The following is a 12750-nucleotide window of genomic DNA, read 5'->3' as shown; positions in this document are numbered from 1 at the left end:
GAAAAGACAAAGAAAACCACCAAATACTCACATTTGAGAAGCTTCTCTTTAAAAATGACTAAAATGATAAATCAATTATCAAAATGGTTGCCTATGAATTTAATCTACTAATAAACTAATTGTTTTATCTCTAAAAAATATCCAAATAAAACAGAAAAAGACATGAAATCACTTTTGGTAGAACTGGTCAGAACTGGTGGACATACAATTGGTGATGAGAGGTCACAAGCCCCTACAATAAAATGTATTATTAGTAGTAGTATTTTTAAGCCAAAAAGGTTGTGAAACATTGCCCCTCTATGTTTTGAATAATAAATAGTGCGGCTAAAGCTACCATGAAAGTAAGAAACTGAGAGCTTGCAGCAGCTATAAAGCTCAACAGTAAGTCTAAAACATTGGTGGCAGTTTTATGTAGGAGGTCAGAAATATAAAACACTGTTCTGTAAAAACAGGGGGCTTATTTCTATAAGAAGTGAAGGTGGTGGATGATGGGAGCCTCTATTCAACACAGAAACATGTGGTTGTCCTAAAGTAACCCCGGCTTCATTAGCTATATTGAGTTATAGATACTTTTTTTTAATAAGAAAAGATGGTTTAACATATAGGATGTGTAATAACAGCCTTTTAAATGAAAATATCAGTCTTGAGGGCCTCATTCACTAATAGGTTTGTGTAAAATGTTCTTACTTTGTGCAGAATTCTAAAATCGACAGGCGAGTGCCCGCTATCGGTAATTAGCATACCACCACGCCCCCGTTTCTCTATATAAGGAAAGCTCTGTCGGAGCGGTGCAGCAGTGGAGAGAGCTGTCAATCATTGCAGCGTGAGTGACAGTGATAGTGAAATGTAAACAATAGTTTCAGAGGTAGAAGCCAGAAAAGGCAGATTTATCTGGTAAACATGTCATCAACTGTTGGGAGCCTGATTGTGAATCCTGTAGACAGCCTGCATACCTGTTGCACCACTACCAAAATAAAAGTCTGTAACAAAATAAAAGTATAGATCTGTGGAATTAATCTAAATAAATCTCTACTGCTGCACATCGTGTTTCGTCTCTGTCCACAACGGCCTGATGGGGCAAATTAATCGCTGTCACATTCCAATATGGAAATTCTGATATATAAGCTATTATCATCTAAAAGTGGTAACAGGACAATTTTAATATATTAATAATTTCATTACATTTATGATGATTATTTATGGATTACATCATCTTAGTTATTACTTTTATAATTTGTAAATGTATTGTGTATTATTAACAATTTCACACTTTTAAATGTTGTATATTTAGGCCAAATCATTTTTTAAATAATTGTGGTTTTAATATACTGTTTACACTGAATAAATATCATTTTTTTAAGACTGTGGGACATTTATAATATGTACGTATGCATGGTCCACAGCAGTTCTAAATTTGTTCGCAGAGTAAGAAAAAATTCAGGTAAGAGTTGCTTAAAACGTTCGTATGCACGGTTTAAGTACAGATTTGTATGCACAGTTTGTGAATGAGGCCCATTGTGTACTCTATTTGATTCTATTGTCATTTCACCCACAGGAGGTTGTCCTCCTATGAACCCTCCAGTGGACAACAGGTCCTGTGACCCTCCCTGTCTCATGCCGAAGTCTTTCTGCAGTGAGGTAAGCTGCTCTTTGTTCTCGTATCACCAATTTAACCGAAAAATAAAGAACGGAGAGAAAAAAAAAATCTTGTAGAGAGAAATTTGGTTTACAGACAAAAATGCACAATAAAAACAGTAAACAGAATAAAAAACATAAACCTGATAGCACAGGTCCTCTAGATAAATGGCAGTGTCTGTACTCACTGTGACACACTGCTGCCAGAATTTAATTTGAACGCAGCAGGGAATAAAATGATGGCAGCATGAAGATGTAAAACCTATTTTTCTATAGTGCCACTCAACTGAGCTGTATCGAAATCAGTAAGATAAGTTTTTATCCACCAGATACAGCAGCTGGTAAATCTCAAAGTATGTCCATGTTAGTAGAAAGAATATTTCTTAAAAAACAATTTGGACACAGCAGTCAGCTGTAGTGGCTGGTAAAGACTTTATAACCTCAAACTGATCTGCTGAGGAGCAGGTTTATTACCAAGTATAATAAATCTGAGTTGAGAAGTCAATCAGCAGCAATTGCACCTCCCTCATTACCAGTGTCTCTTGAGCAAGGCACCTAATCCCCAGCTGGTCTGGTGGAACTGCTTACTGCCAACAGATCAGACTCAGATACAGTGGTGGAAGAAGTATTCAGATCCTTTACTTATGTAAAAGTACCAATACAGCAATGTAAAAATACTGCATTACAATTAAAATCCTGCATGAAAAGTCCTACTTAAGTAAAAGTACATAAGTATTATCAGCAAAATGTAGTTAAAGTATTAAAGTAAAAATACTCATTTTGTCCCTCTGACTGATATATTATTATACATGACATCATTAGATTATTAATAGTGAAGCATCAGTGTTAGAGCAGCATGTTACTGTTGTAGCTGCTGGAGGTGGAGCTAGTTTACACTACTTTATATACAATTAGCTAGTTTAGCCCAGTGGTTCCCAACCTAGAGGTTGTGCCCCTCCAAAGGGTCACCAGATAAATTTGAGGGGTCGTGAAATGATTAATGGGAGAGGAAAGAAGAAGAAAAAACAAAGTTCTACACAAATCTGTTTTCAGTTTTTGGACTTTTTCTCTAATCTTTGATTTTGTTTGGTGAAATATTGGATCATTTGAACATTTTTGAAATGAAACCATGTGAGAAGTTTAGAGGGAAAAATCATTATTTGGTGGAGCTGTTAACAACTCATAGACATCTGAAATGTGACCCCGACTACACACTGCTTTTTATAAGACGTCAAAAGCCAAAAAGGTTGGAAACAACTGGCTGCATCTTCATCAATGTGTTATATTTTAAAAGCTTGTTATATTATCCATTGTGTCAAATCTTCATCTGAAAAGTAACTGAAGCTGTCAAATAAATGTAGTGGAGTAGAAAATACAATATTTCCCTCTGAAATGTAGTGGAGTGGAAGAATAAAGTAGCAAACAATGGAAATACGCAAGTAATGTACAAGTACCTCAAAATTGTACTAAAGTAAAGTAAATATACTTAGTTACTTTCCACCACTGCTTAGACAGTTGTACAGTGCAGCTTCCAGGTGAATGTGTATAACTTTGTGTGAAAGAGAATTTGTGGTCAGTGAACCTTTCCAGAATAAATAAAGATTAAAAAATGAATGCAGTACAGGTTTATCCGGTTTTCTAGCAGAATTGGAAACAGGAATTAGTGGTAAATATAAGGGGATGAGGCCAACAGGTCACAAACATACTCTGACATGGTTTAGATTTTTCTGGAAGCTGATGCTTTTATCTAGATTAACTTAAAATGAATGAGATGGAGATGGGTCAGCAGCACACATGGCTGCTGAGGACAGACAGGGATTGAACTTGTGATCAACCAGTGACAGGTCAACCACCCAACCATACCCGCATTCAGGGTCTCTCTCTAAAGCCCCCTTTGATTTATACACTTCCATGCTGACACTCCTGAACAGTCCCATGATTTACTGTACATGGAGCTCACACCAAACATGATTCTGCACTGCCCCCTGCAGGCTGGAGTCTGCATGTGCGAGGAGGGCTTCACAGAGGTGTTGTCGCCCACTGGGCAACTGGACCAGTGCGCACCCATCCCAATTCTGGAGATCCCTACAGCCGGGGACAAGAAGGGGGATGTGAAGACCAGTCGTGCCATTAACCCCACCCTGCCCACCACCATCCAGCCCGGACGCACCGGGCGGACCTGGTACCTGCAGCCCTACGGACCAGGTCAGACCACATGACACGCTGTTTACTATTAGATCACATCCCTCGCTAGGTTTTACCTGAGTGCAGCTCTTCAGAAAAATTCAAAGACACCCGCCTGATATATATGCCTCACTGCCATACATGCAACAACTTTAAAATACTCATTTGGTACCAGGCAATGGAAAAAGAAAGATGTAAATAGTAGAGGTGTTTTGTTGCTGTCAAGTGAAAACCTTTAATCTCTTAACTGTCATGTTTTTGGGAACTAACCATGCCTTAATGTGCTCTTCAGAAGCTCCTATTTTCAAGTTGTCAAGTCATAATTACAAAAACCAACACATTAAAATGCTTCTGAGTCAGAAATGTGGAGGAAGTCAGAAAGATACAGACGTGGTTGGTTTATATTTTGGGAAATGCTACTCTGACAGTGTTATTAATCGTTTACAAAAATAAAAAGTAGAAATGAAACACAGCTAGCCCAATGAGATCTATAAACATGTCATAATGTGTCAACAAATTGTTATCCTGCCAAGACAAAGGTTAGGAAAACATCACATTTCCAAAGCTCCCACTTGCAATCGTGACCTGAAGGGATGTTTATGTATGTGCAAGTTTTAAGTCAGGAACTTGTATTTAAAATATTTCCACTTGCATTACTGGATAAAAAAAAAAAAAAAAACAGCCTCCATTTTTCTCAGTGCCCACCATGTCTTTTTAAGTTTATCTAAAAAGGGAAAAGGTTTTAGAAAGCCTAGCGTTTGTAGAATTTTCTCAACCTGCAGAGCACCATGTAATCCTCGAAGTGAAGTTAATACATAAAGCTGAGAGGTTTTCACATGACAACAGCAGAGTTTACTTTACTTTCAGTTTTTTTTTTTTTTGCCGGGAATAGATTTAGTGTTGACAGGCTCTAATTAACATTAAGTTTTACACATTTGTGCTTTGCAAACTGTGCATGACATAAAACTGACACACGATGCATCCGAACCATCTTCTCAGATGCATGTATGAACTACTCTGCTGGTACATTAACATTTCAGAACTGCATCTGCACAGAGCGTTGTGACTGATGGCGCATGACAGCAAAAGAAACATTTAGAAAGCAAGAGCGCAGAACAGATTGAGTTTATGTCTGTCAGGAGCAGGCACTTCCGCACTTACATGCCATCATGTAACCCTTGTATCGTTTATCTTCCAGGTGTTTGTTTGTTTTTGCAGCAACGCTATTATGCTATTATACTTCATTATAATAAGAACTAAAACATGTTTTTGCTATTTGAGAAAGAAAAAAAAAGTTTCCTCAAGCTCTCACAGAATGAATTGTTGCAGCCTTTAGTGGCTGATGGTGCCATGTTGAAGTGTAAACAGACAGACAAACTGACAAGCCTCCTCCTCCACAGATGGGAAGCTGAAGATGTGGGTGTATGGTGTAGCAGCCGGAGCCTTTGTGCTCCTCATATTCATAGTGTCTATGATATACCTAGCTTGGTGAGTTGATGAGTTTTATCTCCCTTATTTATCACCATTCATGAAACCAAACCGTCCTCATTTTCCCCCCACCTGAGTTAAACCAACCCCCGTCCCCTCCAGTTATCCACCTTCACGTCACCGCTCTTGTTTGTCTTTTTGTGTTGTTGTCATCACGCCACCCTCTTGCGAGAGCAGCAGCTACTGTGCCAAGGTGCATCGCTCTCTTAAGGCCCAAGAGTCTGACGCCAATGGGACGGCGGTCTGGATGGGCCAAAATGCACATGAGATGATTTACACCTGCCCCGATTGCCAAGAGTTGGCTCAAAGTAGCAGCAGCAGCTAATGAGGATGTGGAGGGCTCAACCCCCCAACACACCCTCCAGTATAAGTACTTGCAGTCCTTGACCTTTCCCTGTGACCGCTCCTTAAAGTGTCACATGTCCTGCCTGACTAGCTGAGTGAAGTTGCTGGTGCAGGTGAGGACAAACCGCTCAGGATCTGTTTTAAAGATAGTTTAGAACGTGTAGAGCACATAGATAGTGTTTACCTCGTTTATAGTGTCCCTATTAAGTCTTTGAAACTACAATCAAACCAGAACATGATGATTAGTTGAGTTTTTTTCCCACCATATCTGTATTTTTTACCTCCTGTTCATACCTGCTATTGAAAGTGACCCATATCTGATGTGTGTTCACTCCAGAATTCTTTGTTTTATACTTTAAGCTTTCTTTAGTATATTTAGAGGTAACGAGTAGTACTGACTGACAGTGATGGAGGAAGTACTGAGATCTTTGTATTAAGTAAAAGTAATAATTCTACAATTGCAAAATACTCCATTACAAGTAAAAGTCCCTTAAATAGAAAAAATAAATAGCCCTTTTCTACACTAACATGCATTAACAGGCAGCATTATTAGCATTATAAGTTATTTTTCCAACTACTATACTGTATATACTGTTGGCTGATTTTAATCTATAACAGTACATCATATTTTATAATCTGATCACATGTTTTGTATGTAAAATATCAATCTCCAGAGTAACCGGTAACCATAGTGATCAGAAATGACTCAAAATGTAGTGACGCAGAAGTATAAAGTAACAAAATAGAAATACTGAAATAAGTACAACTACCTTAAAAATTTAACTAAAGTACTGCAGTGAAGTGAACATGATGATAAAATGTGTCTGTACAATAGCATCATCAGATTCTAGTTTAGTTATTTTACAGCTACTTTGTGTTTAGACAAAACCAAACACTGACACTTACTTTGCAGATAAAAACATGTTTATATTCCTCAGTGAGTTATCAATAAACAGTATTTTGGTTTCTTAACCGAAACACAGACATCATATTCACACTAATTTCAAAACATTTAAAGGTGTCAAAAAAAAGAAAAGATTACAGACTGAGCTTGTGCAGCAGACATTGCTTCTAATTTTGGATAAATAGGATGTGTGGACACTTGATAAATAATCAACTGTTTATTTTGTTAGTCTTAGATACTCATTTCTATAATCTGATTCATTGTTTTGTTGCAGCAAACTTAGGTACATTCCTGTTAGATTTTACTGTGTTTATTTTAAACTTAAAGACCAGAATAATCAATTAAATCAATTCAGATAAAAGATACACTCAGTGTGTTTAGATTTAACTCCAACAAGCAAATAACTGACTCCTCCATGTGGCTGAAAACAGATCCTGAAATATCAGATTTCTCCCTGTTTAAACATTGTCAAAGTCATGTCACTTTCAGCAGCAGGTGTAAACACAGAGCATTAGCATAGTAGCATAGCATAGTATCCCTTGGTAACACTTTCTGTCATCCGGAGTCTCAGCCTGTGGAAAATTACTACAAGCACATCACATTGCGTATTCACACCAGGATGTAATAACTACAACGTCAGGCCAAACATGATTGTTTGTACTGACATTGTGCTGTTAGATCCCAGTGGGTATGTCAGTGTATCTGTGTAGCTGTGTACTTACGGGTTACTATAAATGTAATATAGATGTTTTAAAGCTGCAGTATAAGTTAGTACACAGTCCTACAATAACAGCAGACTCGTGAGAAAAAAGGAGACATGTCAATATCACTGCAGGGATTTGTTTGTTTACCACAAATCAAATTTAAAAATCTACATACACTGAAGCCTCCTTCATGTCAGAAGCATGGTGTCACGCTGCCCTCTTGTGGTCAAAAGAGGAAGTAGGGCAACACATTCCTGTTTATTTCACTCCCAATTGATTTCCTGTCATATCCACAGCCCATGATTCTTTTTACTCATTACACAGATTGATGTTATTTCTCTGTATTCAGCCTTGAATGTTCAGACTGTATAAAATGTTCACCTGATATTTGAAAGCTTAAAGAGGGATCAGGGAATAAAAGGGAACTCCCATCATCTTATAGACTTTCACATGTATTTCTGTAGGAATACTAGAAATAGCAATCGGTCGATCAAGCAGTTAGCTGATTAATAGAACATTAGTCTGCATGTATTTTTAAATTAATTCATTGTTTGAATCATTTTTTAAGAACAAATGCTCAAATATAAGAATTTGATGCTTTTCTTTGACTCACATGCAGGTATTTTGGGGTTTTAGACTGTTGGTGGGACAAAACAAGCTGTATGATACGTCACTTTGGGAAATTGTGAAGACTGAAACTAAAGTTTATTTTCACTATCAACTAATCTGCTGATGTTTGTCTTGACTATAGAGAATCATTTTCTCTATAAAATGCTTGAAAATAGTGAAAAATGCAGCTCACAGCCTGTAAGGCATTCAGAGTATTCAGATGTCTTGTTTTGTCTGACAGTCAAAAATTCGAAGATATTCAGTTTACTATCATGCATGACAAAGAAAAGCATAAAATCCTGACATTTGAGAAGCTGGAACCAGTAAATATTTGACATATTTGCTTAAAAATGACAAACAATTATTCAATTATCAAAACAGTTGCAGATTTTTTTTATCAATTAATTTATAAATCGTTGCAGTTCTACATTTTTAACGATTTTCTGACATTTCAGAGGCAATTAACTGCTTAATCAAGAGAGTAATAGGCAGATTAATCAATGATAAAAATAATTGTGAGTCGCAGCCTCAGTGGTGTTCAGTCAATATTTGTGGATAAGAATAACTTTGCCAAAGCCACAGAGCAAAGCGCCAAGCTGATTCTTGTGGCAGCAGAATTTTTCCTGCTGTTTGTTTGAATGTTTGCTGACATTTTGTGTTTTTTTTTTCTGTAATGACTTTTGTCAGCGTTTCATCAGAGTCCTCCTCTGATTGTCTTTCCAGAATATTTCTTTTTGAAGCTTCTCAATACTCGAGAGACCGTCACCAGTCTGCGTCTCTGTTCTCTGGCTTTGGGAGAAAAAAAGTTGAGGGAAAAGTTTTCCTTGTTTATATAAGTATTAATTGGACTGTCCTGCACAGATAAGTGACTGAAACTGTACATACGACATTGAGATAACTCAGATTTGATAAAGATAAGAGAAGATTAGCTTTGCTGTTTGTCATGGTCATTCTGTAGAGGACGATAAATACTGTACCGTCCTGTATATAAGGCAGCACTGACAGCTCAGAGAAGTAGAAAGGTAGAAATCATGCTGTTTTCCTCTAAAAAGGTGCATTTTTCCCCCCCTGGGGGCAAAATAGTAAATGTCTGGCATGTGCACAGAGTCGAGTCTGCATGCAAATTAACTTACTAATACCTTTAATGCTTTTAGATACAGACGTACAGTGTCCTTTTGTCATTTTCCTATCAAACAGTAGTACAGTTAAAAAAGATCAGTCTGCTCTAACACAGTTTGTATCCTCACTGTGAGCTCTATAAAACTGTCTTCTTTCCCCATTCAGAGCAGATACTGTATGTGTCCTTTCTCATAAAAACAAACCGTGTTCGTTTGAAGCCTATCAAACAGTAGTACGGTTAAAAATAAGCAGTCTGCTCTAACACGGCTTGTACCCCCACTGTGAGGTCTATAAAGTCGTCCTTTTTCCTCATACAGAGCAGCTACTGCATGTGTAGTTTATAATGTTACATACACAAACAGACATTTCTGTTATTCTCTCTGAAGATAGTAGTTTTCATGTAAAAGAAACCACAGTTTTCTGACTAGTTTAAAATACATTTTAGCTCTCAAATATCCGAGCTCAGCTAGTTGTTCTGAAAATGAAATATCTTGGATTTTTCAATTTCTGCAAACAAATGTAAGTTTACTTCTAAAGTATAAGGCTGACAAAAAAAATCCTGACCTTGCGAGGCAGCTGGATTCACGAGATTACGTGAGAATCCATCTTGTCAGGATTCAGGTTATGTGCTGGTGGTGGTTCGGGCCAATCAGCGTCCTAGAACCACTGGTAGCTACAGGCGTGGTTTAGGTGCGATACCAGTGAGAAACAATAAATGGCGATAGATGGTTCATCCAATCACCTGCTAAGTAGTTTTTGAAAGTTCCTGCTCTTTTCCAAACAAGTTTTTAAAAAGACGACTTCTCAGATGGTTCTGTGTAACAAACCATCTGGTGCGTCGGGTTAAAAAAAATCCCATGAAAAGACCAAAACCAACAATGAACTGAGTAACAAGTATTATCTGTGAAGCTTAAGTCTGATTTATCTTATTATTCTGTGCCACAGAGCTCCATTGTTGTCCAAAAACTGTAGCTCCCAACAAATGCACTTTTTACTCCTGTCCAACTATTTTAGGAATTTATGAGGCCTTTTTTTAAGATAAAAGTATAAATTGTGTTTTTAAATTGAGTATAGGTTTATGTCTCCAGTAGACTCAAATGGGCTTGAGGCCACATACAGGAAGTCAGAAAATGTTGAAAGACAGACCGAAACATTGTTGGTTTTGTTTATTTCATAGGATTTTATGACATTTAATATCAAAGACTGGTAATTAACTGGTGGTGTTTATCATCCCCTTAGGTGCTAGTGGGAAGCTCCACTTATAGCAACGTGGAATTTTTACAAGCACCAACTAAGCAGACGTTTCAATCAAACCTCAATCTTAACAGTATATAAAAATATTCAAGACAGCTAATCTATTTAGATTGGCTGCCAAATAACAACAAAAAATCATTTAGGAACCAATTTGAAACCATCAGAATCCTTTTTTTTTCATATTTTCCTGCAACCCAGAGTATCATGTGCTGTAACTACATGGTCGGTGTGATAGTTTATAGTTTAGATATGAGTACAGGAGATTACTTAAGTGCCTCTCTGACTCTCTCTTTTACTGTTTTAATCTTTTCACACAGCAAAAAGCCAAAGAGACCTCAGAGACAGAGGCAACAAAACAACCGACTAAAACCTCTGACTCTCGCCTACGACGGGGACACAGACATGTAGTCCTCCGGGAGACGCTTCACTGAGCACTTCACCTGTCATAGAGACCCACTTCATTACGCCATTACAGTGAAGGACATGGATGTTTGCAGCGTGAATGGACACGTCACAGAGCGGAGAAATTATAGAAAATCCTCTTAGCACAGAGCAGATTGGGGTTTAACCATTTCAAGTAGTGCTCCATTCACTCCCCCCCCCCCTTTGTTTGTTTTTGTTTTTTATACATTTTCTTTTGCAAGAGCCTTCGTGACCTCCACCTTGTTCAATGAAAATGCCTTTTTTTGTCCCCTACACATCCGCATTTGTGTAAAGAAAAGACTTGTTTCAGATAAAGGGAGGCTGGGTACGGAAGACAGACCAAGCTGCTTCTGAACAAGGCAGCACAAGCACCAACTCTTCCTCCGCGCTTTTCTGCTTGTCCCTAAAAATGCTGAGTAGCTGGAGGCTTAGGATGCTCTGACGGTTCGTACGTTGCCAAAAGTCACCGCAGGGAAGAGGAGGAGGGAGAAAATCTCCATAAAAAGGTTTGGATTCCTTTTTTCTCAATCCTCAACTGGGTTTTGACTCAAATCTCTTTTACAGTCTTGAACAAAAGGGAGGCATTTCTTCTCTCTCTTTTTTTTTTTTTCTTTTTTCTTTTTTTTTGCTTGATTCAGAGGCACACAGGCCTGTGTTTGTGGGATAAACCAATCTGTATGATGCTGATGGAGGAGTAGCCTGCAATCAGTTGTTCATGGAACTACTGCCTGCCTGCCTGCCTGCCTCCACCCTTGCTTTGTTTCAGGCACTACATTGCACTATATTAGTGCAGCATGATATGCACATGTGACTTCTACCTTCTATTGCCATAAAACACTGCCTCTTCCACAGACAAAACCGTAAAGCAGAGGAACAAGCTAAGGTCAACACGAGAACACTCGAAAGGAAAAAAAACGACGGCGACAAGAAAAAGATGTTTAGATGTGTCACGTTCTACAAAACAAAAGGCGAGAATCTCAAGTAAATATATGTATAGATTTTATTTCTCACAGCTGATTTTTTTTTTTTTTTTTTTTTTTTTTTTTTTCATTTTGGTTGTAGTAAAAAGTACCTTCTGTGGTTCGTAGATTTCGTCTGGTGTTGTCACTTTATTTCTGCCCAGATGCAATTAAAGATTTAACTATGACGTGAGCAGGTGGCTTCTTTTAATGAATCACCTCCTTTAAAAAGTTCTTTTTAAAGCATAAAAATTTAATTCTTTAATGTTAAATCTCACTTTTTTTTTTTACCTACAGTACTACAATTATGAAAAAGATGAAATTTTGAAAAAAAAATTGAGACAATTTGAACCATTCATGTCATGCAAATGTCATTTCTGCCTTACTGACAATAACTAAATACTAACAGTCCTGTAATACAGTTTTGAATACTTGAATGGGGCCCAGCAAACACTACATGTAGACAAAGATTTCATTCTGAGGTCGCTTAGCACAGTAAAATTCAGACTTTTAAAAAGCGTTTTCATGTAGTAACCGTATCATAGGTGCTCTATCGTTTTTCAGTCATACTATATGAGGTGAAATATAGTTAAAAAAGAAAAAAAACGATCTGTACAAACAAAAATTATACAACATGTTAATAATAAGAGGACATGCTTCTGCTGAGTTCAACGTAAAAGCAAACTGGTGTGGAGAATGTTTACTTTTTTTGTTGTTGGATTTGTAAATAACAGCAATTTTTTATTTTTTGAAAAAAAAAAAAATTCAAAGTATGTGTACATTTATTTTGTATTGCACAGAAAATGTTTAGTTTGAATATTGCAAAGTGGGTGTATGATATTGCTGATTGTTGTTATCATGATGCAAGTTATGTTGTGAAAAAAAAAAAAAAGAATGAAAAAAGAAGCAGAAAAAGACGAAAGCTCAGCCATTTTGTACAGGTTGTTTATATGTATGGAAGAATTACTGAAAATAAATGAGGACATGGTTGTAAACACACAAAGATAAAGTTATGGAGTCATTTTTGTCTTTCTTTACGTCTAGTAGTAGAAAACAGAAAAACTCCATTAATACAGTTTAGTCGAGATTAAACGATAAGTTATTCTATGTTCCTCTTACTGTCAAA

At 37.1% G+C, this 12750-nt stretch overlaps 1 protein-coding gene across 5 annotated transcripts in view; it reads left to right on the top strand.

Moving 5' to 3' along the window:
* The window catches only part of LOC122987859 (thrombospondin type-1 domain-containing protein 7A), a 182641-nt gene extending 170402 nt beyond the window's left edge, over window positions 1-12239 (top strand). For 2 of the 5 annotated variants that reach the window (XM_044359898.1, XM_044359895.1), the window contains 5 exons: window positions 1556-1638; window positions 3627-3840; window positions 5220-5307; window positions 5485-5765; window positions 10560-10642. In XM_044359898.1, the coding sequence (XP_044215833.1) occupies window positions 1556-1638; window positions 3627-3840; window positions 5220-5307; window positions 5485-5632 (533 nt within the window). In that variant the 3' untranslated portion in view covers window positions 5633-5765; window positions 10560-10642. Of the gene's footprint in view, window positions 1-1555; window positions 1639-3626; window positions 3841-5219; window positions 5308-5484; window positions 5766-10559 lie in introns of all 5 variants that reach the window. The other 3 variants (XM_044359897.1, XM_044359896.1, XM_044359899.1) reach the window with 3 other exon arrangements.
* Window positions 12240-12750: the final 511 nt, after the last annotated feature.

Source organism: Thunnus albacares, chromosome 8 (genome assembly GCF_914725855.1).
Source record: "Thunnus albacares chromosome 8, fThuAlb1.1, whole genome shotgun sequence".
NCBI classification, from domain to species: domain Eukaryota; kingdom Metazoa; phylum Chordata; class Actinopteri; order Scombriformes; family Scombridae; genus Thunnus; species Thunnus albacares.
The sequence above is the reverse complement of the archived record's forward strand: the minus strand, read 5'-3'. Positions and strand labels throughout refer to the sequence as shown.